Here is a 27569-nt window from a genome sequence, read left to right on the forward strand (position 1 = left end):
GTTATATTCGGTCTTTCTCACTCACTTTGTTCCAGTACAACAACGCAGGTACGAAGTTTCCATTACCCTCAAATGTGTAATAAAATTGTGCTTCCTGTGTTTTTGAAAGTATTGTCAGTATTGTACCTATTACGGATCCTAGTTAGGCGATATTAAAGACCTTCTGACTCCTTATGAGCCTGTGCACCCTCTTAGATCAGCTGACCGTGGCCTGCTGGTCGTTCCCAGAGCCTGACTGGTGACTAAGAACTAAGAAGTATCCGTCTTTTGCAGTCCGGACCCCCAAACCCTGTAATGACCTTCCTGCAGAAATTAGGTCAGCCAAATCTATCGTTGCTTTTAATTCTCTTAGAACAGCTTTCTATCTTTGTGTGAATGTTGTTTCATTTATTTATGTTGAATTGTGTTGTTTTAATGTATTTTCTCTAGTTGTGCAGCACTTTCAACAGTTTATTATTCAAAATATGATCATCAAGAACTGATTAGATTAGATTAGATTAGATTCAACTGTATTGTCATTGTGCAGAGTACAAAGACAACCAAATGCAGTTTGCATCCAACCAGAAGTGCAAAAAAGCAGAATGCGATATACAAAGTATGCACAGGACAAGAGCAGAATAAATATGGCTATGTAATATGAACAATGTATAAACAACATGTACAGATATGTGCAATGTAGTATCAGTGACATTATACTAGCAGTAAGAATAATATAGATATATGCAGTGTATTAACAGAATATATAATAAGAAAAACAGAATAAATATGGATATTCTGTGTGAACCATATAGACAGATATGTACAGCTGTGTACAGCTATGTGCAGTGTGGTAACTTTATAAGAGTAGTAAGAATAAGTGTAAGCAGGATGAATAGTATGAATAGCTGTAGAATATGTCTATGTGTATAAGTGTAATTACAGTAGGAGTAGGATAGGGTAGTGCAATTTTCTGGGGCTGGGGATGTCCACCTCCTTGTTGTAAGCATGACAAAATGAATAGTATTTTTAAAAAAGCTTTATAATTTTGAAAGTGTGTCTGTTCCATTATATGTTTTATGTATTTAATGCCTGGGGTTTGTGTTGTATTTTTACTTTAGTTAATACATAATTTGGATGTGTTTTGATAGCCCAGTTGTTGTTGTTGTTTTAGGATTTTGGAGAAAAAAAGAACGTAAAGAACCCGAAGCTCCTCCACGTAAGTTTGTTTAAAAAAGAAAACAGGTTTTTATTTATAGACAATTACACATTATTGCATAATGGGGGTATCTTTTGACTCATTAAAACATTTGTTGTGCAATGTGTCAGTTCTCAGAAAACCATGGAGGGAAATAAACTGGAGGTGAGTGTGTCTGCACATTTTATCAACAAAATCTTTTACTGCACAAACTATACACATTTACTTGTAATCAACCTTGTTTTTATGTCAGTTTCCTTGTTCCATGACATCCTGATTAACTTCCCAGTTGTTGTGTGACACCTGGGTAACGTTTCTATAAAATATAGTTTAGTCTATACTCTAATGTATGTTTCCTTTCCCTGAGTAGAGACAAACAGAGTGATCTGCAGTCTGTGAAGGACTACAGACCTCAGACTGACGGCCAGCTGCTCAGGATTCTCCTTCATGGTCCGGTTGGAGCTGGAAAATCCAGTTTCATCAACTCTGTCCAAAGTATCTTACATGGCAGAATGTACGCCCAGGCTTTGGCAGACAACACCTCTCACGACTGTTTCACCAAAAGGGTATGACAAACTTTTCATTGCATTGATTCAATTTAATTTTATTTATAGTACAGTTATCTCAAGACAATTTACAGATAGAGTAGGTCTAGACCACACTCTATAATTTACAAAGACCCAATAATAAAAAGAGCAAGCATTTAGTGCAACAGTGGTGAGGAAAACTTACTTTTTGAAGAAACCTGGGACAGACCCAGGCTCTTGGTAGGCGGTGTCTGACGGTGCCGGTTGGGGGTGTGATGAACAGTGGCAATAATAGTCAAAATAAAGATAATGGAACAGTGACTAGAAATAGTGGTTGTTGTAGTTCATGGCGTAACAGGGCACTGCAGGGCGTTACAGGGTGTAGCAGGGCACTGCAGGGCGTTACAGGGTGTAGCAGGGCACTGAAGGGCGTAGCAAGGCATAGCAGGGCACTGCAGGGCACACCAGGGCACTGTAGGGCGTAGCAGGGCACCAAGAAGGACCACGGCGACAGCTGCAACCATGATTTAGCTGCCACCCTAATCCAAGGATAACTGCGGGGCAAGAAAACATAAGGACTCCGGGGAATAAGTTCCTCAGAGTTAAGTTAGTAACAAACATTTCTAGGACATCTATACACAGAGATGGAAAGAGAGAGGAGCTCAGTGTATCAAAGGAAGTCCCCCGACAGTCTAAAACTATAACAGCATAATTAAGAGCTGGTCCAAGGCAAACCTGAGCCAGCTCTATAAATAATATCCATGGCACTAATCCCAGTGTGTTCAGGGGACAGGCAGCTAGCAGATAGTGAGGAGATGTTTGCTTTATGTGACAAAAAATGCTGTATACCCTAAAAAACATGTGACATTGCTTAGAGCACCTTTTAAATAAAATAATATAACAAAACTTAAACTTAAATATAAGAAAATCAGCATATATTTGATGTTAAGTGAACAATGTTTACACAAACTGAAATAAAAAATATGGAAACAAGAGAGAGCATAGCTTAGCATCACATTAGCATCACATTAAGGCCCTGTCTACATGTACTATAGAAATATTTTTATAAACAGATACACACGCATACAGAGCTTTAAGTGATTAAAACATTTTTGTTTTTCAAAACTTTGGTTACTTTGTATCTGTGGATGTAAAACGTAGAGTTTAGGAAACGATGATGTCATCTCAATTTGCACATGCCCATTGTTACATCCTCCAAGGAGGGTATGTTTAGGTTGGTTTGTTTTTCTATCTGTCAGCATTATTACAGAAACATTACTGGCCATATTTTGATGAAACCTGGTTGAAAGGTGAAGCATGAGCCAAGAAAGAAGCCCTTATATTTTGGAGCGAATCAGTTAGAGATGTTATTTATTAATATTAACCTAAACATGATTCAGTTGCTCAGTATTGATGTGTCTATTTTTGCTCTTTCGTGACCATAATAACTGCACTTTTCTCTATATCTGCTTTTTAGTACGCAACCTACAATATCCAAAAAGGCCCAGAGACCTTTTACCCTTTTGTCTTCAATGACATCATGGGCCTGAGTCCAACCGGTGTCCAAGTGGACGATGTCAAACTGGCTTTGAAGGGACACGTGAAGGATGATTACAGGGTACAGTTACTTTGCAATGTTTTCGACAAAATAAGTTTATAATTTTGAATTATATACTGAATTCTATTTACTTTCTGTCATTTAACTGGATACAAACTTGTTTTCCAGTTCAATCGTGATTCTAGGTTGTCAGAGGACGACCCATTCTACAACAACCATCCAACTGACAACGACAAAGTGCATGTTCTGGTTTGTGTCATTGATGCCAACACGGTAACTTTCATGCAACAAGAAGTTGAAGAAAAGATTCGCCAAATCAGGATTGAAGCCACTCACCTGAGTAAGAGCAGAAATCTCTGAAAGCATTGGGTTTTTAATCGATAACAATTGAAAAAAAAGGCGACAGCTTGATGATAAGTAACAGTGCTGCAAAGGGTCAAAATAGTAGCCTGTTAGGCACCACGCAAAGCCGAGTGAAGTGTAAAATAAATTAATAAATGCCGGCATGCGATTAATGCGATTAAAACAAATTAATTGCATCATGTCGGCCCTTAATCGCATCGCGATTAACGCGTTAATGCTGACATCCCTAGTGAAAACGCAAAAGTCTACAGCCTCTATTGTTGTGGTGGATGGCGACCCACCCCATATTTCGTTACATAAATCAAAATGGCTTTCAGCTTTGATGATATCTGACTTTTACAGATAGCGTCTTTCTCGTGTGGATATGACCCTTCAGGTACAGGATACTGCTGAAGAAATTCGGTCCATATGTCTATATATATTGACTGGCAAGACTCCCAGTCCACGCCCTGTTGTGCCACCTCCTCGTCTGTCCAGACAAAATTGTCAGCTTAAAGTTGTTTCGCTTCGCCATGTTTTGGTTTGGCGCTACTAGTGAGAGAAGTAGAAGGAAGGTTCCAGCAGGCGTGCAGACTTGGTGGTGTTGTGTGGCAGTGCTTCACACTACCACCTAGCCGCCTGGTGTGCATACTACATCCCATTTCACATACTTTTGCGTCACCATATGCATGCAGATTTCCCCCCCCAAAACGCTCGTCTAAACACGGAATATAAAGTGAGAACGCAACGCCACGTTTGCGTGTTCTCTTCAGATAATTTCCGTCTAAACCAAGATTATTATAGTTTGGCATTTTTCATTAGTTTTTATTTTTATTTCGTTTTGACTTTTTGTTTTTAAATTCAGTTTAGTTTTAATTAGTTTTTAAAGTGGGTTTGCTAGTTTAGTTTAGTTTTTATTTTTTGAAAATGCTTAGTTTTAGTTTAGTTTTTATTAGTTTTGGTCTTTTTTTGTAGTATGGGTTATTTGTCGGGGGATTCAAAAAGGTCAGAAAAAGTATTGTATAATAATAACTCAACACAATTTTAGAAATATGTATTAACAATGTATTCAACAATAACACCAGTACATAAAATTTAGCCTACATATGGTCATAAATATGTAAACAGTCTACACAAGACTGTTTAGGGAAGGACAAAAACCTAAATAGCCAACACTAAAGAAGACATACATGAACAGGTGTTTTGAACTTTGGTTCGAGTAAAGTGGCGAACTTTTTGAAGTCAATCGACTCACACAGTTGTGTAGACATCCCAGTAGTAATCCACATATTAACCCACGCTTCGTCCCGAATTGGTGTTCCTGTGTATGTACTAACCAGCAGCTATCTGGTCGCCGGTGAAAGCCCTTCTATAGTGTTCTCTGTCCTGCGGTTGTCTCTGTCATGCTGCCTGGCCCTGTATCCATACATCCATGCCCTGTACCCATACATCCATGCCCTGTACCCATACATCCAAGCCCTGTACCCATACATCCATGCCCTGCACCCATACATCCATGCCCTGTATCCATAAATCCATGCCCTGCACCCATACATCCATGCCCTGTACCCATACATCCATGCCCTGTACCCATACATCCATGTCCTGTATCCATAAATCCATGCCCTGCACCCATACATCCATGCCCTGTACCCATACATCCATGCCCTGTACCCATACATCCATGCCCTGTACCCTTACATCCAAGCCCTGTACCCATACATCCATGCCCTGCACCCATACATCCATGCCCTGTATCCATAAATCCATGCCCTGCACCCATACATCCATGCCCTGTACCCTTACATCCATGCCCTGTACCCATACATCCATGCCCTGTACCCATACATCAATGCCCTGTATCCATACATCCATGCCCGTAATGTTACCGGGGTTAGCTTCTGTTTTGGGGGAAGGGGGCTTTGCTTTCTCCTTTACCTTGTTAAGGTAAGTTAGGTTAGCCTAGCTTGTGTGCGCTTCTCAAATGTACTTTCAAATTCGTGGAATTTTTCCCTTTAATAAATTGTCCACATATTTTACCACCTTTCACTGCAAGGCACTTGCTTTTATCTGACACAGTCATAATCAAATAGGACTGCCGCTTTCTTCCGACTTTCGGTACCGCCATGATGCCAGGCGAGAGGCACGGAGCCACGGACATGTTGTTGTGTTCAATTTGACGTGGAGTGTCAGAATTTCTGGGTTCCCAGTCGGAAACTATACATGTCTACGGGAAATGTCACGGTCAGAGAGATATAACATTATTTGCTCTATGAAAGATCGACAAAGACGAAAACTAAGGACATTTACTCGATTATTTTATTTTATTTAGTTTTGCAAACAGACATTACAGTTCCAGTTTAGTTATCGTTTTTTGTAATGCCTCGTTTTTATTTTTATTTCAGTTAACAACAATGTTTTTTCCCCACCTAGTTTTCGTTAATTTGTTCGTTTTCGTTAACGATTATAACCTTGGTCTAAACACAGCCTGAGTATCAAGCAGTCCCTCCTGTAGATTTGCTTATAGTTTCTGTAATCACAGAGAACAGCAGCTGTGGTGCTTATTATATCAGTTACAGGACTCAGTAGTTTTGTGTTCTTCTTGCAGGTATTCCTCAAGTGGCTATTCTCACCAAGATTGATGAGGCCTGTCCTGAAATCAAAGAAGATTTACAGAATGTCTACAAGGTCAATTACCTGAAGGAAAAGGTATGTTTTAATGAGTACTATTATGAATTTGCACAGTGATGTTGAAATTGAATCTTAACAGCTCTACAGCTTGTCCATCATACAAGTTAACAGTGCAACTGAGTGAGAAACATTCTGGTGATTGCACAGTTAAAAATGTATTAAGGTATATAAATTAAATTGTTCAGTATACGAGCACTACCCAAACTTATTCTCTCCTTACATATATATCAATTCTGATCCAAACTCGATATCCTGGCCAATACTCAAATTCATACCGGATACCAAAGATCTGTTTTTGCCTTATTTAAAGCCATGTAAGTCTCTTTGTCTGGATTCAGATCATTCCTCTAGAAGAGAGGCAGCTACTTCAAATCAATTCTCAATTTTTATTTGTCTAATTATGTGTTTTGTTACAATGCGTCAACCTGATAAAGACCCACACAATCGGTCATGTCTGGGCAATACTTGATCCACTTGAAGCGTAACTCTCACCAAATGCAACCTAGGGTGTGTTTGTGAATGTACCCGAGTCAAACGTTCGTTTAAAAGCGCAATTAGGACAGAAACGTCACTTTTAAGATTGACCGTATTTTCGCTTTGGGTCAAATGGCTTTTGAATGGGAGTGCTAGGGGCACTACTATGATCGCATCAAAATCACTATTTTTAAAACATGGCATAATGGCAGCGACCAGAAAAACAACAGCTAAAGTGAGTGGTTCAAAACCTTTCTTTTTAGTAAACTCTGTGCACAAACAATGTTGTCAATGCTTTCGTTAAGGTGTAGAGCCCCTAGTGATACTTGGAGCAAAGTCTCATGTTGTGTCGAGCCTTCTTAGTGTTTTAAAAATAATGATTTTGAGGCGATCATAGTAGTGCCTAGAAATGCGCCGATACTGCCTAAAACACTGGTATCGGGAAGTACTGGAGTTTATGCACCGATCCGATACCACGTAATAAAGCCCTAAAGAAAATTGACATTAAAGTAGTTTATTTATGTTCCTTATCGTTATAACTGACTGTCAAACTGCAAAATAAAAGAAAGTTCTGTGGCATTTATTGTTTGTGTTTGTTCATGTTTCACAAAGAGTTTAACCTGAGCCAGACCGACAACAAAGATAGAAATAATATCACATCTATACAGGGATAGTAGTATACAGTTGTTAAAACATAATAAAATATATGACACACTGGTATCGGATCGATACTCGGTATTGGCCAATACGCAAGTTCAGGTATCAGAATCGATATCGGGAAGCAAAAAATGGTATCGGGCCATCTCTAGCAGTGCCCCTAGCACTCCCATTCAAAAGGCCATTTCACCCAAAACGAAAATACGGTCAATCTGAAAAGTGGCGTTTCCGTCCTAATTATTCTTTTAAACAAAAGTTGACTCGGTTACATTCACAAAAAGACCCTAGGTTACAGATTTGTATCAGTCCAATTGATCGGTATATTGTCCTGAGCTCTGAGATGCTGTGATTCTTTTTAAACGTAGATGGAAGAGTTCAGTGTAAATGTGGGAATTCCCATGAACTGCATCTTCCCTGTGAAGAACTACCATGAAGAAATCAACCTCAACAGTGACGTTGACTCACTGATCTTGAGCGCCCTGAAACACATCATCAACTTTGGAGACGACTGCATCAACTTCCATAAGAGTCAGAGTCGTGCTATGTCATGTCAAAATTACAATCTGTGACATTAACCAGCAGGATTTCTAACAATCTATGATTTATTACTTTTTGCTTACCGCACCACGTTTGTATGTATTTTCCTTTAAAGGCCCTAAAAACTTGCCTTGAAATCTTCAGTCTGTCTCAGTAACATGAAATATTCATCACTAAATAAGCAGCAATAAAGTAAAAAACTAACATATTTGGGTATTATAGGAGTTCAACACTCAACCGCTCAGTTAATCTGCTTTTTTATGAACGTGTAGGTTTGGTTTTATTAGATTTAAATTACATATGCAATGAAATATGTAACATCATTTTTAAATCAGTGAGGAGAGCACAGACAAAAGGTTCCTCAGGTAAATTGAATGAAATTGTTCTAACTTTGTATATTATGTGTTAATGTAAGAATTTATCACTTATAATTTGAAAGAAGTTTTCAGGATCTTTCATTTGTTGTATCTTCAATAATCTAACATACTCCATCTTTATAACTAGTTTTGTTTATCACATTAACAATTAACTTAATTTTGAATCCCACATAACTTTATATTATTTATACAGATCCCAAACATACCAAATAGTTCAGGCTGCATCTATAAAACCAAGTCTTGTTATATTTCACCCAATGTAACCAACATGTAGCTTCAATAACCAGCTAAAATACAATAAATCTGCTTTTTCAACCTTCAACACAATGTGATTCCTTTTTAAGAGTCATGTTTCCCAGTCCTTCCAGAAAAATGTTTTTTTTTGTGATTGTTGGGGGCAAAAATCCTTGATTATGCGGCACGTTATCTTAAAAAATGCGATGGAATATGCCAGATATTTATGCAATTTTATGTGATGAAATTGCGGGAACTTGCAAAAACTGCGGTTTCATCATGGCTTCATCGCCCGCATATTTTGCACGGAAATCTGCAATTTCTGCAGCGAAAGTGCAGCGTATTTGAAAAAATGTGCCCCCCCCCCCCGCATAAATATGTGGACTTTGGCTGATTTTGCATTGAATTATGGGATCGCATAATCACGTTTTTCTGGAGGGACTGGTTTCAACATTTAAAAATGTTAAATTACACATGCGAGACAAACTATTGGAGTCTAAGATAATTTTCCAGTTACAGTGATTAAAATACCATGCAACAGGAAGCTTTAATATAATTTATGGCAATTGGGACCTCAGAGAAATACTTTCTGATGATGTGAATGAATTAAGCTTTGTGTTCTTCCCGTCGACCATGAACTTGTTGTCTTTCCGGGTCAAAATTAAAAATGTCGTCCCGGTGTTTTTGTCACTTTGTTTTTTTTGTTTTGTCCGATGCTTTTAAAAAAAAAAAAAAAAGAATGGTCAATAAACCTAAGTTATATGACATACTGTACCTAATTTTTCAGTTAAAATAAATTCTGATTTATTTTGACTACTACTTAAGATCAGAGAATCAAACTTTAGTCTTGACACTGTTTTGAAACCATTTACAAAATGTTTTTCAAATGTTATGAAATTCCATAAAACACCCCAAATTCAATGAAAGTAATCATTTATTTAGCCTGCGAAGAATGTTTTCTGGGTTCCATACAACTTACATGCATGCAATGAAGTTATTTTGGTGCAATTTGGTTGAAAGAAACCCAAAATTTCTGAGATTATATTAGACCCGAGGACAACACAAGGGTTCAATCTATAAAGATGGAACCTCATCCTCTATTTTGATGTAACAGCGCCTCCCACAGATGAGAATACATCATTACAGTTTTTTTTCAAACAGTTTGATAAATTACATCATTAACCATTCAGCTTTCAGGGACTGAAATGATGTAGGCCTATACAGCATTTAGTCATTTAGACTTTCAATAATTTAACTTCTAAAACTCATAATCACAAGTTAACGGAGCAAGATTAACTTCCATGAAACAGCATTCACTTCTTCCTCTGGTTCAACATAAAGCTGTTAGATCAGGGGTCTCCAACCGTTCTTCATCTGAGGGCTACTTAAAAAAAACCTGAAGTGGCCAAGAGCTACTTTGCTTCACATCGCTTACATTTATTTACACAACACACATAAGTTGAATGAAGCTGTTTGTACACGGATGAAATTGCAAAACCCAAAGCTGATGAAAAATCTTCACTTCATGTAAAGGTTCATGACTGTTTTACAATTCTTTTAGCCCACATAGTTATAGCTACATCACTGAAAATATTCACATCAGGGTCTAAGGAAACATTACCACTTTATACGTTTATGGCCAACAAAGTTAACTATACCTCAAGTAGAAAAGAAAGAGTTCCCTGTGCTTCTGCAAACCACAACAATCCGGTGCAACCAAGGCAGGACAAAACAATGTAGAGTAAAAAGATTGCCGGTGCAACACAGATGTCTTCTTAATTTATAGTTTTTTTATTTTTTAAAGTGCATAGCAGTGACTAACGTTTCGATGTAAGGTTACATCTTCATCAGAGTCCTCTGGAGGACTGAAGATTTAACAGAACTATATATTATATCCAAACAAGCCTTAGTGATAACGTATTATATTTACATAAAACACTTAGCTGTCTGCCATTTCCCTCAGGGAGACAATTGGTTGACCCCAGTGGCGAAGACCGGGATGACATGTTCCAGCGCGTTGCCCTCTCTACTGGACCCAATTCAGTACAGAGATCCAAGAGCACAGCTTTAGGGAATTTAAATTGGCATATTAGCCAGTCATCGTCATGGTCCCTGAAGTCTTTTTCTCTCCTGATTCTTCCATTGGCCTAATCCTCCTGCAGGGCCAGCAGTGCCATCATGCTCCTCTCTCCTACCAACCTACTTTGTCAACTACTTTGTAAAAAAGATAGATGAGATACACTCTTCATTCTCCACCACACTTCCTGAAATCATCTTACCATCCATCACATCCAGTACTCTTTCCTCTTTCATCCCTCTATCTCCAAATCAAAGTCTTACTTTGATTACCTCCGCCCGCCCAACCACCTGCCTCCTTGATCCTATCCCTTCTCACCTTCTCCAGTCTATTGCTGCTGACCTTCTTCCTTTCCTCACCCATCTCATCAACATCTCCTTGTCAATTGGCTGTTTCCCCGACGCCCTCAAAGAGGCAAGAGTGACCCCACTACTCAAAAAACCAACACTTGACTTGTCTCAAGTAAATAACTACAGACCCGTCTCCCTTCTTCCATTTCTATCCAAAACTCTTGAACGTGCCATTTATCAACTCTCTACCTATCTCCACCTGAACAACCTTCTTGATCCCCACCAGTCTGGCTTCAAGGCTGGCCACTCAACAGAAACTGCCCTCCTTGCTGTCACTGAACCGCTTCACATCGCTAGAGCAACATCTCCGTCGTCATCCTTCTGGATCTTTCTGCTGCCTTTGACACAGTGAACCACCAGATCCACATTTCGACACTCCAGGATCTGGGTGTCTCAGGCTCTGCGCTCAGGCTCTGCGCTCTCTTCGCTCACATCTTACCTGACAGACCAATCCTACCGGGTAACTTGGAGAGGATCTAACTCAGAACCTTGCCCACTCAAACTGGGGTTCCTCAGGGATCAGTCCTGGGTCCCCTCCTCTTCTCTCTGTACACCAACTCTCTCAGCTCTGTCATTCAGTCGCACGGCTTTTCTTATCACAGTTACGCAGATGACACCCGACTAATTCTCTCCTTTCCGGAGTCTGAAACTCAAGTAGCAGCACGTATCTCGGCCTGTCTGACTGACATCTCTTCTTGGATGTCCACACACCATTTGAAACTCAACCTTGACAAGACTGAGCTCCTTTTCCTTCCTGCAAAAGGCTCTCCTACCCAGGACCTGACTATAACAACTGACAACTCTGTGGTAGTCCCCACCCAGATCACGTATCATGTAAATGTCTCATTAGGGCGAAAATGTCAAGATCTATAAACGATCTGACGGAAAGCTGTAACTGTGAAATATAAAGTCTACTTGTGCTACATTGAAGGGTTAAAGAACACAACAGGACGTTGCACAAACAGGCTGTTTCAGAGACACTGGCCCAATCCTAAAGTCCGGACTCACAGACTCACGGACTGGTGCGCATTCTCGCGAAATTCGTAAGGGCTTAGGGTTGTCTCAATGTCGAATTTCAAAGGGCGTGAGGGTCTGAGTACACACTTACGGAGCCCTTTTCGTGAGTCTGCATCAATGCAGACTTCACCAAAGGGAATTACCCACAGTTCAAAGCGTACCGCGGAGACCATAGGGAAATCTGGAAATTACAAAGGTAAACAACGGCACGACACACGACCATGGAGAACAGACCAGCCTGTTGTCCAGCTAGTAAAACAAGAGTTTGAAAAAATTTGGAATCAGGCAGCCGTCTCCTGTGTGTTGGCCGTGTGGAAAGCAACAAACTTAAAATGAAAATTCCCAAACCGGCAAGTGTCGGCCACATCTTTGTTATTAAACGTCGCCAAGGTAACACGTGATCTCGTGTAGTGCTGTCCCAATCCCATTTATACCTATCTGAGCCCATGTGGCCTCACATACTCACACACTTAGCACCTGAGAGCAATTAAGTCTGTGAGTCCTTAGTCCTCAGGGCTCACTTTGGGATTGGGCCATTCCCACCGCCACACCACCATGCGGTGAATCACCGGATCCCCTTTTGCTGGTGTGAACATGCCCAAACAATGTCAGGTGTTTTAATTCCATCGCCAAAAGTAAATATTTTTCATGTAAATGTCTCATTAGAGCTACATGTTTAGCAAATTGTTGAACAGATCTTCCCTTTGAGTGCAGTGATGATCTGATGAATCCAAAATATTCTTGTTTACTTCTTAAATGTGATTGATGGGCCTCAAATCAGACTGTAGCAAGAAGTTTAGTTTAAGTAAAGTAAGTAAAATGATTGAGGCTGCCTCTTTACATAAAATAAAAGAGACAGAGAAAAAGAACTCTGCTTTGAAAAGAGAAAACAAACACCCTGATGAAAATGAAAGTAAATGTATGTGGTTTCTGGTCTGACGAGACAAAAGGAAATGTATGTTATGTGGGGGAGGATCACTTATTGACATTTACTGACAGCTACATAAATGAAACGCTCACATTACGCTCACTTTGTTCCAGTACAACAACTCAGGTATGAACTTTCCATTACCCTCAAATGTGTCATAAAATTGTGCTTCCTGTGTTTTTGAAAGTATTGTCAGTATTGTGCCTATTTCGGATCCTAATTAGGCGATATTAACCCTTGTGTTGTCTTCCCCTCGACCGTGAACTTCTTGTCCTTCTGGGTCAAAATTGAAAATGTTTTCTGAGCTTTTTTCTATGCTTTAGGTTTTCCAACGCTTTTTTTATACATACTTAATACACCCAATTTATTTGACATTATAGCTAATTTCTGAGTTAAAAAAGCAGTAATTATGAATTATATTGACTAGTTCAGAGGATGTTGCGTGGATCACAGACTGGTATCGGTCAGTAAGTTCTAAGTTTAGTCAGGATATCCTGGTTTGAAATTAAACACTGAAAACTCAATGAAGTAGTCATTTGTTTTTCCTGGGAAGAACGTTGTGTTTCCATACTTCCAACGTACATCCATGTTATTTTTTGGGCAATTTGGCGGAATATTTCGGATATAAAAAACGTTGAAAACATGTCAAATTTGACCCGAGGACAACACAAGGGTTAAAGATCTTCTGACTCCTTATGAGCCTGTGCACCCTCTTATATTGGCTGACCGTGGCCTGCTGGTCGTTCCCAGAGCCTGACTGGTGACTAAGAACTAGGAAGTATCCGTCTTTTGCAGTCTGGACCCCCAAACCCTGGAATGACCTTCCTGCAGAAATTAGGTGAGCCAAATCTATCGTTGCTTTTAATTCTCTTAGAACGGCTTTCTATCTTTGTGTAAATCTTGTTTTATTTATGTATGTTGTATTTTGTTGTGTTATTGTATTTTGTCTTGTGTAGTCACTTTGTAACAATTTATTATTAGAATAAACAAAATATGATCATTGTAAGAACTGACGCAAACATGAAAAATGAAATATTTTTTGAAAGCATTGTAATTTTAAAATTGTGTATGATCATTATGTTTTGTATACTTACATTTAGATGTGTTTGATGAAAGTCACTTACACATTCAAATATAGGTCTGAGTTTTATTGTATATTTAACAGTTTTATTTTCTAGGAATGGGGGGAAAAAACTCCAAATCTGAAGAACCTGCACGTAAGATTGTTAATGAATAAAATATTTCTTATTTGGAAAACTACATTGTTGCATGATGAATATATTTTTTCATAATTTTTTGTTTCATCTGAACATGTGTCATCAATTTGTCAGTTCTCAACAAACCATGGAGAGAAATAAACTGGAGGTAAGTGTGTCTGCAACGTCAGTGTGACCTTTTTTTAACAAAATATTTCACTGCACACATTTACTTGATGTAATGGACTTGTTTTTTCTGTATATTTCCTTGTTTTATGACATACTGGTTAACTTCCTAGTTGTGTTACACCTTGGCATAGAAAAATGGAAAATCTCTAAAATTATAGTATAGACTGTGTAATGTAATGTTTCTTTCTCTGAGTAGAGATAAACAGAGCGCCCTGCAGTATGTGAAGGACTACAGACCTCAGACTGATGGCCAGCTGCTCAGGATTCTCCTTCATGGTCCGGTTGGAGCTGGAAAATCCAGTTTCATCAACTCTGTCCACAGTGTCTTACAAGGCAGAATGTACACCCACGCTTTGGCAGACAACACCTTTCATGGCTGTTTCACCAAAAGAGTGAGAAGAATTTTTATTTATTTATTTTTTGTTAGGGACCATGTACAATTTTTAACATAAATGTTGCCATTTGATGCACTGTACCAGAGTTAGCCTTAGGCCAATTTACATCTGCAGTCCCTAGGCAACAGTAAAAACATGACAACATCTAACAAAACAACAAGACAGATCACAAATCCTACATCAATATAATGCACATTCTGACACACACACACACACACACACACACACACACACACACACACACACACACACACACCTGTTCAGCACCATGTTGAAAAACAAAAAAATAAAAGAAATAAAAGTTTTAATAAAAAGCAGGATTTTAGTGGTTGCAGAGTTGATTGGTTTTAAAATAATGTTTTAATTGAAATTTGAAGCTTCTGATGGAACTACAGGTCTTTATATTGTCTGTATTGACTGTTGCTTGATTGTATTGATAAAGAAAACATCCCAAATTCATTGTCATATAAAAACGTTGCAAATCTTTATGAAACATAGTGCCTTTGAGAGGTTTCTATCTTGGCAGTGGATGGGAAAAAGTGATAAAACAAAACTCATGGTTCCATGAGAACAGCAGAATAAAGTCACTGTAAAGTAAACTATGTTTAGGTGAAGAGAAATAAAACTATGAATAAGAAATCCTAATCCTCCCCAACAGCAGAACAAACCCCCAAAACAACTATTATTCTGGAAGACAGGTTTCTAATCTTTGTGCAGCAGTGACACAAATACTGCAAATAAACTGTGAAGGCCCACAGTCGCTTTGGAGCTTTACTAACTTCCTGTTTGGTAAATTCAGCTACAACAGGAAATTCTAAAAGAGCAGCTGCAGTATTCTGCTCTTGTGGTTAAGTTTAGTGAACTAAGAATTAATATAGTCATTTTTCAGTAACAGTAATAACTAAATGCTTTTAACCCACAGCCTAACTGCACCTATGCAATCATGTTAAATTAGGCTTCATAATTATGCACATAGGCATATAATCTATTTTAGCAAACTACACTGAACAAAATTATAAACGCAACACTTTTGTTTTTAACCCCATTTTTCATGAGCTGAACTCAAAAATCTAAGACTTTTTCTACGTACACAACAGGCTTATTTCTCTCAAATATTGTTCACAAATCTGTCTAAATCTGTGTTAGTGCTGAGATAATCCATCCACCTCAAAGGTGTGGCATATCAAGATGCTGATTAGACAGCAGGATTATTGCACAGGTGTGCCTTAGGCTGGCCACAATAAAAGGCCACTCTAAAATGTGCAGTTTTACTGTATTGGGGGGGTCTGGGGGGGGTCCGAAAACCAGTCAGTATCTGGTGTTAGGGATAGGGTTCATCCGTGAAGAGAACAGCTCTCCAAAGTGCCAGACGCCATCGAATGTGAGCATTTGCTCACTCAAGTCGGTTAGGACGACGAACTGCAGTCAGGTCGAGAGAAAGAGAGAGAGATGAACCCAAACCCTAACCCTAACACCAGATACTGACTGTTTTTTGGACCCCCCCCCCCAATACAGTAAAACTGCACATTTTAGAGTGGCCTTTTATTGTGGCCAGCCTAAGGCACACCTGTGCAGTAATCCTGCTGTCTAATCAGCATCTTGATATGCCACACCTGTGAGGTAGATGGATTATCTCGGCAAAGGAGAAGTGCTCACTAACACAGATTTTTCAACAATATTTGAGAGAAATAAGCCTTTAGTGTACACAGAAAAAGTCTTAGATCTTTGAGTTCAGCTCATGAAAAATGGGGGCAAAAACAAAAGTGTTGCATTTTTAATTTTGTTCAGTATAAATGCATGTCCTGTTCACTAGGTATGAACATTAGTACTTGAATACTCGAGTACTTGTTTTGGACATAAATATTCGTTCAACATATCAAGTACTCAACTTGTTTTTTTTCTCTGAATTTTCATGATGATATGCTACTATGACTCATGGCAGCTACCATGCTACTGCGTACAGCAACGTTATAAAGTTACAACAACATTCAACACGCTCTTAACGTTATTTTTGCTATGATTGTTTTGATCATGGATAACAGTGCTGGGCTATCCCACAATTGAATTCACCACATAACGTTAGCTACAGTAGCTGTATGGGTAGTCGAATAACGTAATGCTAAGTGAGTAAGCTAGCTTGCTATACCGTGTATTGAGGAAGTGGATAGGATGATTGATTGCCGAATATTTTGTTTTACATGGTTTTGCTATGGCAGCAAAGATAAAAGTTACCAGTGGAAACACGGTTTACCATATGCTAGCTGCAGATTGATGTCTATTTTTGCTCATAGTGGTCTTAATAACTGCACTTTTCTTTATATCTACTTTATAGTACAGAACCTTCAAGATCCAAAAAGGAAGACCAGATACCTTTTACCCTTTTGTCTTTAATGACATCATGGGCCTGGACAAAGACGTAGACAGAGGTGTCCATGTGGACGACGTCAAACTGGCTATGATGGGACAAGTCAAGGAAGGTTACAGGGTAGGCTACAGTTGCTTTGCAATGGGTTTTTTCTTCAACAATTAGTTAATGTTATTATTTTGAATTATGTATTTATTCATACATATTGCAACTGTCATTTAACTGGATTTTAAATTTGTTTTCCAGTTCAATCCTGAATCAATGATGTCAGATGATCATTTCTACAACGAACGTCCAACTAACAACGACAAAGTGCACGTTCTGGTTTGTGTCGTTGATGCCAACACATTATCTATCAATAGTGACAAAGCTGAGGCGAAGATTCGCACAATCAGGATTGAAGCCAGTAAACTGAGTGAGAGCAGAAATCTTTGTCTATTCATCTCTACATATGATTTTAAATAGATCACACTGCTTGAAAATAATTATCCTAATGCTGTAATCTACTAGCCTGGAAATCCGAAAGGATTAAGGGTCTGGCTCTGAGTAATGAAAGTCGCACAACTCAAGGGGCGGCACCAAGCATGCATTTGAAAATCTCTCTGCACGCAATTGGATAACACTAGGACCAATCACAACAATACACAGGGTGACGTATCCAGAGCCCCATACGCTTAGCTACCAGAGGAGCTAACTGGTAGATTAAACTGTCGTCATCTGTTTAGCTCGCCTCTGGCCCGTCTATATCAGATACAGCAATGTGATTGGTGCAGCTCGGTAACCAGGGCATAGTTAATGAGCATCATTACTGAATGCCAGAGTGACTCACTGAGCTAATTACAATTGTGCTCTCGTGAGAACTCTGGATTTCAAGGGTAGTAATCTACACAAAATATTCTGAATATGAAACAGTCACTTTGCGTAGCCTTGTTTGTAGTTTCTGTAATCATAAAGAAACTGGCCAAAGAATCTGGATACATGTCATTTCATATCTCAATAACGATATACATTACGATATAGCATGTTTTCTGGTAATTCAATAAATAACTAAATTGTTTTATGAAATAACCACATAGTACAGCCTATTTTTGTATACTACTGTATGAATTAAATAATGTACTTGACAGGAAAAGCACTGAGTATTTTTTAATTTATTTAATTATTAATTAATTAAATAAAGACAGTCTTCAATAGGAAAACGTAAAATATCAAAAGTAAACATAAAAATGCTCCCACAAGCAAGGATCAGAATGTAAATCATATGATAGACATTTTTGTGTTTTGTGTGTATTTTTTGTGTTCTTCTTGCAGATATTCCTCAAGTGGCCATTCTCACCAAGCTTGATAAGGTCTGTCCTGAACTCAACGAAGATTTAAAAAATATCTACAAGGTCAAGCTCCTGAAGGAAAGGGTATGTATTAAGGAGACCTATTATGCTTTTCAGTATTTTCTGTCATATCTTTAAAGTGCTCATATTGTTCTCATTTTCAGGTATATAATTGTATTTTGAGGTTGTACCAGAATAGGTTTACATGGTTTAATTTTCAAAAAACACCATATTTTTTTTGTACAGCACATTGCTGCAGTACAACAGCAATGTGCTGAGCTCTCTGTTTTAGCTACAGAGTAAGGCATCTCACTTCTGTTCCATCTTTGTTGGGAGTCGCACATGCGCAGTAGCTAGGTAAGGACTACTAGCCAGTCAGAAGCAGATTATGAGGGCGTGCCCTGACAGTACCTAGGTAATGACTACTACCCAGTCAGAAGCAGAGTATGAGGGTGTGCCCTGACAGTACCTAGGTAAGGACTACTAGCCAGTCAGAAGCAGAGTATGAGGGCGTGCCCTGACAGTACCTAGGTAAGGACTACTAGCCAGTCAGAAGCAGAGTATGAGGGCGTGCCCTGACAGTACCTAGGTAAGGACTACTAGCCAGTCAGAAGCAGAGTATGAGGGCGTGCCATGCTAGTAGCTAGGCGAGCATTATAACATGTGTTACAAAGTGAAGTAAAGGCTGGACTACAATAGAGCTGTTTGGAGCAGTTTGTGAACAGTGTTTTCTGTTGGAGATGGTAATTCCGTTTGGGGGGGACTTTGTGCACAAAAAAGATATATAACACAATAAAGGAAATGGGAAAAGCCAAAAAGCATAATATGAGCACTTTAATGTTAAAATGTTGGATGTGCATGTTAAACGTGGCCAAAGGTTCAAATAATGAAACGTAAACGTATTTAAAAGAAATTCTTTGTAAGCCAAAACCTCAGATTTCCCACTGTTCTGATAGCTCCGCTATCAACAGTTTTTTCTACTCTTGGCTCCATTAACATCTTACGGAGCCAGATTTTCTACATGCTAAGTCAGAGAAAACTGTAATCTTGGATGCCGATGTTGTTAATTTCTCCCCACTTCCTGCTGGAATGTGTCCGGTTGTGTAACATTTGGTTTAGAAGCCTTTATTGGTGATTTTTCACCTACTACCTACCTACTGCCTGCAGTGGACTGTACAGAGGCAGCAACAGCAGAGATCTAATTTTATTTTTTACGTAGATGGAGGAGTTCAGTGCCGAAGTGGGAATTCCCATGAACTGCATCTTCCCTGTGAAGAACTACGATTCAGAAATCGACCTCAACAATGACGTTGACTCACTGATCCTGAGCGCCATGAAACACATCATCAACTTGGGCGATGATTGCATCAACTTCATCAAGAGTCAGTCCAAATGTTGAGATGTATTGAACACAGCATAAAAAGGCTGTATTTCATGATGACAATCTTCAACATACATTCACAATCTTGCACATGATTTCATAACATTTATTTCTTTAACAAAATATTTTTTTAAAGCTTTATGATTTTGTGATTTTGTCTGTTCAGTGTAATTTAATTTAATATGATTTTTTTCAACGCCTGAGTTTTGAGTGTTTTTTTTTTTTTAGTTAATAGTTTTAATTTGGATGTGTTTGGTTGAGCTTCACTCACACATTCAAATATGAACTCAGAGTTTTACTGTATATTTAACTGTTTTATGTTCTAGGCATGGGAGCAGAACACTCCAGATTTGGAGCAGCCCTAGCTCCTCCAAGTAAGATTGTTTAAAGAAATCATTTATATTCTATTAATTAACATATTGGGCATTCTGGGAGTATTGCTATCTTGAGGCAGCGGGAAGTGATGGCACCATTGACCAACAAAAACCTGGTCTAAAGTCAATAACGCAGCATTTCATTGTTATTTTAACAGAGCATTAGTAAAATGCTCCTAGACTCGTGCACAGCAGCGCACACTATGCTTGTTACACACACAGGGACGCACAGCAGCACACACACATGCAGAAGATTACAAATAAAAATATTACGGTGTAAATCCTCCATCATAATAGCAATGCTCCAAGGTCCAAACGTGCCTGGCTTTTAAAGGGAATGGGAGATGATCTCTGATTGGTTGATTGCATGTTATGCCCAAAACACACCTCTGATTAATGAAGACACTAAGTCCAACCCTTTTGAACCATGCGCCCGGCACACAGGCCCTTTTTTCCACCGTCAAACTAGCAAAAGTAGATTTGGACCCACCCTAAACACACCTGCACCAGGCGCTTCACGCCGTGCGATTAGATCGTTAAAATAGGGCCCTCTATCTTATTTATGGAACATCACTCATTGTTGCATGATGACTGTATTTTTTCATAATCTTTTATTTCATCTGAGCATGTGTTGTGCATTTGTCAGGTCTCAGCAAACCATGGAGAGAAATAAACTGGAGGTGAGTGTGTCTGCACCTTCAATGTGACTTTTTCAACTAAATCTTTCACTGCACACATTTACTCATTGTAATTAACTTGTTCTGTCTGTTTAATTATTTCATGACATCCTGGTTAACTTCCTAGATGTGTTACACCTTCATACATTATAGTATAGACTGTGTAATGTAACGTTTCTTTCTCTGAGTAGAGATAAACAGAGCGCCCTGCAGTCTGTGAAGGACTACAGACCTCAGACTGACGGCCAGCTGCTCAGGATTCTCCTTCATGGTCCGGTTGGAGCTGGAAAATCCAGTTTCATCAACTCTGTCCAAAGTATCTTACATGGCCGTATGTACGCACATGCTTTGGTGGACAACACCTCTCACGACTGTTTCACCAAAAGGGTATGACGAACTTTTGATTGCATTGATAAAGAAAACATATCAAATATAATATGACATCTAAAATCTTTTCAAACCCTAATTAAACTTATATTTGTGTTACTTTGACTATTATATACACACGAGCTGCAGAGGTTTCCCCCCGCTCTATCGTGCACAGCTCTCCCTTGTGGGGGGAGGGGCTTAAGAGACCATTTTGGGCTGTAGCGGAAAGGGGGGAGGGACTGAGACGTTGTCGATGTTAAACTTTTTTGGCCAAGTCCTGGAGCTTCACAATCATACCTACGGCATCTTTAAACTTACATGCAGACTTAGGTGGCGTCACTGCCGATCTGCGCATAACTATAGGCTAGTAAGGTTCTGGTTATTAGATTAGATTAGATTAAATTAGATTAGATTAGATTAGATTAGATTCAACTTTATTGTCATTTGACATGTCACAAGTACAGAGCAACGAAATGTAGTTGGTGTCTAACCAGAAGTGCTTAAAGCTCCATTGTGTAAAGTTTTGAGTTAATTCTTAAAGTGCCCATATTATGAAAAAATCACTTTTTCTGGGATTTGGGGTGTTATGTTGTGTCTCTGGTGCTTCCACACACATACAAACTTTGAAAAAAATCCATCCGTGCTGTTTAGAGTGAGATACAGTTTCTGAATGTGTCCTGCCTTCAGTCTCTGGGTGAGCTGGTCAACATCGGCACGGCTTGTGACGTCACAAGCCGAAACGAGCAGGCTAACCGCAACCATTAGCTCGTAGCGTTAGCATGCTAACGCTATGGCTAACGCTAGCATGCTAACGCTAGCATGCTACCTCGTTCTCAATAGCAAAGCACTGCTACAACACACACAAGTTCACCATAATCTACAAAAGAACTACTTACATGTGCGCCCTCATTTATAAGTCTCCCAGCTAATCCTGCCTTGTAACTGACCAAAGTTGTAGAAACAGCCTTTCTTTTACTGTCTATGGAGCTAGCTAGCTGACATGATCTACATCTGAGCTACTGGGCATGTGCAGTGCAATCAAAGATAGTACAGAAGAAGAAGAAGAAAAGAGGTCTCACTCTGTAGCTAAAACAGAGACCAGATGAAAAGAGGATCTGCAGCAGTGAGAGAGAGCGGTGCAGTACAACAACAATATGGTGTTTTTTGAAAATTAAACCATGTAAACCTATTCTGGTACAACCTTAAAATACAATTATGAACCTGAAAATGAGCATAATATGGCTGCTTTAACAAAAACCCCTTTGTTCTTTCACAAATATGAGCTCATTCATGTGTAATTACTTCCACCAACTAATCAAAGTATTCTCGTAAACGTAGAATCGCCATTCAGAATCATTCAGAATACATACGAGCGACTCGCTCGTATGTATTCTGCCATGTGGCACCTCCATCTTTTAAAAGACATCAGCCAAAGAGGGACATACCTCCGCCTTTCGCGCTTGTACACCCAGTGGCACCGTGACGAATGCCATGGAGGGAGAGATTACTCATGACTGCCGGTAGATTTAAAAGCCTATTGAAGATGGAGGATCACGCTGATACTTTATTAATATTAGCTTTCATTCATTTGGGAACCTGATAGCTGATGTTAGCAATGAAATGGTACCAAAATAACAAAAATATAAAACTATTATTACACTGGAAGGAACACTCACGGACAAAGTCATACTTCTTTCAATAATACGGCCACCGTAGGAGTTAAAAAGCAATCGGAATGGGAGGGGCTAGAAAGTAATATTCAGTTGGTTGTCATATACAATTTCACCGCTAGATGGGAGAAATTCTTAAGCAATGTAGCTTTAAGCAGTGATTAAATAACATATTAAATAACATATGCTACAGTATATACAGAGTAGAAGGTATGAATGATATATAAGTATATAGATATGTGTCTGTATGTGTGTCTATTATTACAGGTATGTACAGGCTATGAACAGGCTATGACTATGGTAATACAGAATAATACAGTTTTTTAATCATATTCGAGGTTAGATGTTTAAACGGCACACAGATAAATCAGGTTATTCATATCCCTATACAGGCTTTGTGTAAATCACCCTTCTGGATCGAGGTTTTGCACCAGCCACATGATAGATATGTTTTTAAAGGTGCTCTAAGCGATGTTGGGTGACGTTACTTCTTGTTGACGTTCGAAGTATTATCAAACAAGCTCGCCCCTTCCCCCTCCCTTCCGCGCACTAATACATCCATGGCACTTACCCTCCAACCCCCAAATCCTTCTTGTTGGTTATTGGCTGGAACGCTCTTTGTTATGTTTCATTGTGCAGGTTGGCCAGTTAGTTTTTGTTGCCTTTTTTGGAGCCTGGGCTGTCTACAGAGACCACATTTTTTTACAGTGTGTTCAGGGGACATGCAGCTAGTGGATAGTGAGGAGATGTTTGCTGTATGTGACAAAAAATGTTGTAGCCTAAAAAACGCGCCACATCGCTTAGAGCACCTTTAAACTGGCCACTAAGTTGACCGTCTGGGCTCAATTGGACACTGAATTTGTAGGGAACTGGTTCCAAAAATGCAAAAAAAAGAGAACTAGCATAATATGGTTTACTATATGCTAGCTGTGTAATAATGTGTCTTTTTTTGCTTATAATGCTAACTGCACTTTTTTATATCTTTATAGTACACAACCTACAAGATCAGAAAAGGAAGAGCAGATACCTTTTACCCTTTTGTCTTCAATGACATCATGGGCCTGGATCCAATCAAAGGTGTCCCTGTGAATGATGTCAAACTGGCTCTGATGGGACACGTGAAGGAAGATTACAGGGTACAGTTGATGCAAACTTTGCAGATTCTTTTCTCCACACAATTAGTTAATGTTATTATTTCGAAATTGCATATTTCTTTATACATATTGCAAATTTCATTTAACTGAATTTAAATTTGTTTTCCAGTTCAATCCTGATTCAACGTTGTCAGACGATGATCAATTCTACAACGAACAGCCAACTAACAACGATAAAGTGCACGTTCTGGTTTGTGTCATTGATGCCAACACAGTACCTCAAATGAGTGAAAAAACTGTGGAGAAGATTCGTGACATCAGGATTGAAGCCAGAAAACTGAGTGAGAGCAGAAATCTGTTTATTCTTCTCTACAAATGTGTAATAGATCCCACTGCTTGAAAAAAAAACATCCTAATGCAGTAATCCTCGCAAAATCTTCTGAGCTGACAACACCAGTATCTTCTTATTACTAGCCAACGTATTTTCTTCCGTTCAGCGAGTAATGACAATAACGACCGTTCTTGACTACTATCAACACTCTCTGATGAAAACAATGACTGACGACAGCGTGCTCTGTGTTTACGAGGTCTAGAGAGATGTTCTTCATTTCCGGTTTTCATTTTTTGGGCGACAATACAGATTAGCACCGCCTTCTGTTATGTAGACAAATTACGTCTCGCACACGCGTAGAATGTACGCTCAAGTCGGCGTTGCTTCGGTGTGTTCCGAGGCACTTTTTGGACAGACTCCGGGAGACGGGCGCCGAATGATCAGTCCGACTGCCTTTTCTGCCGACAGTCGGCCGTCGGGTTGCTGTGTCAGAGCCTTTACAGGACTCAGTAGTTTTGTGTTCTCCTTGCAGGGATTCCTCAAGTGGCCATTCTCACCAAGATTGATGAGGTCTGTCCTGAAATCAAAGAAGATTTACAGAATGTCTACAAGATGAAGTACGTGAAGGAAAAGGTACGTTTAATTAGTAATATTATGAAATTGCAAAGAGGTGGAGTCACAGTTAAAATGCATTGAGTTATACGGTCAAAACTTTGACAAAACCGAGGGGATCCTCTCAGACCGAGCCACTGTCCCAGACCCGCAGAGTTGAATCCCCAGGGAAGACTGCGTGGACTGCCATCCGTTGAGAGTTGTACAAATGTTTTCAGTTTATTATGAAACTGTGGCGGGCCGTATTTGAGTATGTTAATTTGGTCAAAGTCATCACTGAAACTCATGCCAATGGAAAGGTACGAATAGTCCAAGCTTCCTATTGATCAGCTAAATCTGATTTGAATCGGAATAAAATCTGATTTGGGTCTAGTCCTTATACAGTATGAGCACTATCTGACATTTTCTCTAACTAAACCGATTCTGATACCCAAACATGGAACACTGACCAATTCCTCATCAGATACCAGAGATATGTACTCACAAAATATAGAGAATTTAAAATCCTGCCTATTTTCCCCTCTGCACACTCCTGACCAATCGCTGCACAACGTGGCCATGATGTTGGATTGTCATTACTATGGTTACAAAAACTGTTGGACATTTCTGACAAGATGCAGCCGAACCCGGCCCGGCCCGACACTGTAATTATGAGCCCGAGCCCGATTTAAACCGGACACTTTAATACATGGGCTGTTATAACTGACGTTCTCAACTACAATTTCGAGTTGTTTGAACTGCAGAAATCTGTTTAGAATGATCTTAATAAATAATGCAACAAGGACAAAGCATGTAAACTGCCTTGTTTGTTTATTAAGAATGGAATGGATCGCAAATGGGTCAGAATGAAGAAACGTAAAAAAAAACTCAACACATTGCTCTGTGAGGGCTTGCCTCGCCCTCAGGGGTATGCTTGGAGAAGTACCAAAAGAGGACGTTGAAGGATGGCTATCATCTTTTCTGCCAAGGCAAACCTGCTTCATGTGTCTGTTCATCATCCAAGTCCCCGTTTTTTTGCTGTCATAGGAGAGCAGGGTGCCGCACATAATGCACTCGACAAAGCCAACACATAAGTTGTCACTGCTCACGACTTGTTTAAAATGGTTCCATATCTCCGACTTTCCTCCAAACTTGCTCAAAGTTAATTCTCCTGTTTTTCTTTTTTTCTTTACATCTTCAAGCTCCATGTTGCACTGAAGCTACACCATATAGTTGCAGCCCTTATTTTAGAAGCAAAATTTAAGCAAGTCACTGCAAATGGCATTGTCAACACTTACAGTTTCACTGTTAAGGCCTACCACTGCCTTCATGGCCAATACCTGATCAGCCTAAAGGACAATTCGATTAGCATGAAAACATACCCCAGAGAACGGTCGAGTCGGTACATATGTTATTAAACCCTAGGTTCATTTTCCGCTGGAATTGTCCTTTAATAAAATCAATATTCAAGCCTTGATTGTTCTGTTCTGAGCTGTAATTTTTTTTGTTAATGTAGATGGAGGAGTTCAGTGCCAAAGTGGGAATTCCCATGAACTGCATCTTCCCTGTGAAGAACTACGATGAAGAAATCGACCTCAACAGTGACGTTGACTCACTGATCCTGAGCTCAATGAATCACATCATCAACTTCGGAGACGACTGCATCAACTTCAACAAGGATCAGTCTGAAGGATGAGACTGACAGGTTTGATCAGAGCATAAAAAGGCTGTATTCCATGATGTCAAAAAAACTACCTGCGACACTTTCCAGCAGGATTTCCAACAATCTTTTTGCTTACTGCACCATTTGTGTTTTACTTTAAAGCACATGTGTCAAACTCAACTTCTCTGAAAACCACAATGGAAAATGAGAATCACATCCAGTTGGACACGTTGAGATTATTAACATGCTCTTATTCCAAAAAAGTCAAATATCTTTGCCTGTATTATTGCATGTCTCATATAGTCTTCTCACGTACAGTTTGGTCTACAATGCTCTAAAAAAGTCAGCAAAAGAAGTTCCTTAGCCATCATACATTTAAGCAAATCAAGCAAATTACATTTTTAATAGCAGCGACCACACAGCTGACTCCCAACTTGTTTAACAGCCTGAATATGAAAACTATTTCTGGGGGAATTTCTGCAGTCTGAAAAACTAGTTTCCTGTCTTTTAGGTTTGGCAAACATTAAGGCGGGCCAAAATGTATTCTGAAACTAAATTAATATGCGGGCTGAAACAAAATCTGCGAGGGGCTGAGTTCGGCCCGCAGGCCTTGAGTTTGACACATATGCTTTAAAGCACCTGAAAACATGGCTACAAATCTCAGTAACATGAAATATTCATGACTAAATAAGCAGCCATAAAGTAAAAAACAACATATTTGGGTAATATAGGAGTTCAACACTCACTGCTCAGTTAATCTGCTTCTTTAGGAATGTGTAGGTTTGGTTTTATTAGATTTAAATTACCTATGACATGAAATATGTAACATTTTTTTTAAATCAGTGAGGAGAGCACAGACAAAAAGTTTCTCACGTAAATTGACTGAAATTGTTCTAACTGTATATATTGTGTTAATGTAAGAATTCATCACTTATAATTTGAGTTTAAGTTTGAGAATAAGTTTATAATATATATATATAAGACCTTTCATTTGTTGTATCTT

At 39.1% G+C, this 27569-nt stretch overlaps 1 protein-coding gene across 1 annotated transcript in view; it reads left to right on the forward strand.

Annotated features, from left to right (window-relative positions):
- The window catches only part of LOC116061728, a 182190-nt gene continuing 154621 nt past the window's right edge, over window positions 1-27569 (forward strand). The window contains exons 1-10 of the mRNA XM_035995098.1: window positions 1-48; window positions 196-316; window positions 1151-1195; window positions 1306-1339; window positions 1545-1740; window positions 3179-3319; window positions 3428-3599; window positions 6210-6310; window positions 19636-19798; window positions 20124-20171. Coding sequence (XP_035850991.1) covers window positions 295-316; window positions 1151-1195; window positions 1306-1339; window positions 1545-1740; window positions 3179-3319; window positions 3428-3599; window positions 6210-6310; window positions 19636-19798; window positions 20124-20171 — 922 coding nt within the window. The 5' untranslated portion in view covers window positions 1-48; window positions 196-294. The remainder of the gene's footprint in view (window positions 49-195; window positions 317-1150; window positions 1196-1305; window positions 1340-1544; window positions 1741-3178; window positions 3320-3427; window positions 3600-6209; window positions 6311-19635; window positions 19799-20123; window positions 20172-27569) is intronic.

This window comes from Sander lucioperca, chromosome 19, assembly GCF_008315115.2.
Source record: "Sander lucioperca isolate FBNREF2018 chromosome 19, SLUC_FBN_1.2, whole genome shotgun sequence".
Taxonomy (NCBI): Eukaryota; Metazoa; Chordata; class Actinopteri; order Perciformes; family Percidae; genus Sander; species Sander lucioperca.